Source organism: Pygoscelis adeliae, unplaced genomic scaffold (genome assembly GCF_000699105.1).
Source record: "Pygoscelis adeliae isolate BGI_AS28 unplaced genomic scaffold, ASM69910v1 Scaffold445, whole genome shotgun sequence".
NCBI classification, from domain to species: Eukaryota; Metazoa; Chordata; class Aves; order Sphenisciformes; family Spheniscidae; genus Pygoscelis; species Pygoscelis adeliae.
This window is the reverse complement of record NW_008824894.1, coordinates 900,791-902,096: the sequence shown is the minus strand read 5'-3', so window position 1 is coordinate 902,096 and position 1,306 is coordinate 900,791. Positions and strand designations below refer to the sequence as shown.

The 1,306-nt window shown below is 63.4% G+C and overlaps 1 protein-coding gene across 1 annotated transcript in view; it reads right to left on the bottom strand.

Moving 5' to 3' along the window:
- The window catches only part of SLC25A10 (solute carrier family 25 (mitochondrial carrier; dicarboxylate transporter), member 10), a 7,703-nt gene that overhangs the window by 1,287 nt on the left and 5,110 nt on the right, over positions 1-1,306 (bottom strand). Inside the window, exons 5-8 of the mRNA XM_009324596.1 lie at positions 802-872; positions 605-697; positions 272-349; positions 130-186 (exon numbers count right to left, since the gene is read on the bottom strand). Coding sequence (XP_009322871.1) covers positions 130-186; positions 272-349; positions 605-697; positions 802-872 — 299 coding nt within the window. The remainder of the gene's footprint in view (positions 1-129; positions 187-271; positions 350-604; positions 698-801; positions 873-1,306) is intronic.

Below are 1,306 nucleotides of genomic sequence, written 5' to 3'. Positions count from 1 at the left end.
CTGCCGGCAGCAGAGCCTGGAAGGCTCCTGCCCCAGAACTGTTCTGGACCTTAACCTCTGCTCCCAGCCCGGCCCAGTGCCCCCACACTCCACCCTACCAGCCCATCCCACACGTCCACAGCTAGGTACCTTGTAGAAGGCGAGGGGGCCGAGCTTGGCAGTTTCCACAGCACAGTGCGCAACACCCTGGAGTGAGATGGAGAGAGATGAGGAGGCGCTGGGAGGCAGAGGCCAGCATGTGAAGGGGACAGGACCGGCAGCAGCTACCCACCCGGTACTCGCCCTGGGAGTTCATGAGGCGGGTCTTGAGCACGTCCAGGGGCTGGCACAGGAACGTGGCGCATCCGCCCTGGGGAGAGTCAGCAGGGGTCAGCAGCTCCAGCTCACGGAGACCCAGATGCCAGCGACTGCAATGGTCACTGGAGAGACCCAGAGCCCTGCCTGCACCCAACCTCATGCTGGGAGCCCCACAGGAGCCTCTGTGCCCAGCCCCGCTTCACTGGAGTCCTGAGAGGCAGCGCTGGCAGCCCCAGCCTGGGGTCCTGAGCCCGGCTGCAGGCAAACCCAGTCCCAGCCCTGCCTCCCCACACCCAGCCCTGCTCACCGCGATGAAGCTGGCCAGGAAGTGGGTGAAGATGTTGTCTGACAGCAACCCAGTCGTGAGAACCAGCTGCTTGGCCTGGTCATAACAAGAGAGCTGCGGAGACACGGTGTATTAGTGACACGTCCCCCCTCCTTGCCATGCCAGGGACTACCCCTGTCCCTGCCCCCGGCACCTACTGCCCAGCAGAGCTGTCCTACCTGCCCAACGGTGACAAGGGCCCCTCGGCTGGATGCCATTGTAGCTCCCGAGAAGAGTTTCTTCAAGCCCTCTGTGGACAGACAGATTGGGATCAGCACAGTCCTGGGACATTACTCACACTCCCTTCCCCTGGCGAGCCTCCTTCTCTGCCCAGTCTGTGTCCCAGACTCCTCATACAACAGTGCTTAAAACACACAACAGCAAATACGCTGCAGGAAAGGAGAATCCTTCGGAACAGCCCTATCTCCTCCCTGCTGCTGTTCATTCCCCTTCCCACCTGCTCCACCCTCTTGCGCTTTTTCATAGCGGCTCCCTGCAGGTCTCTCTTTTCCACTGGAGTACGGGCAGGCTGCCAGGCCCCGCCTGGCCTGTGCCCCAGCCAGATGTTGCGGAGGTGCCAGGCCCTGCCCGACCCTCGGCTCCCCTGGCCCCATGGCCATCCTCCCTCCCCTCTCCCTGCCCCGGCTGGGTGAGCACCCACGGCAGCTCCCAGACGGAGCTCCC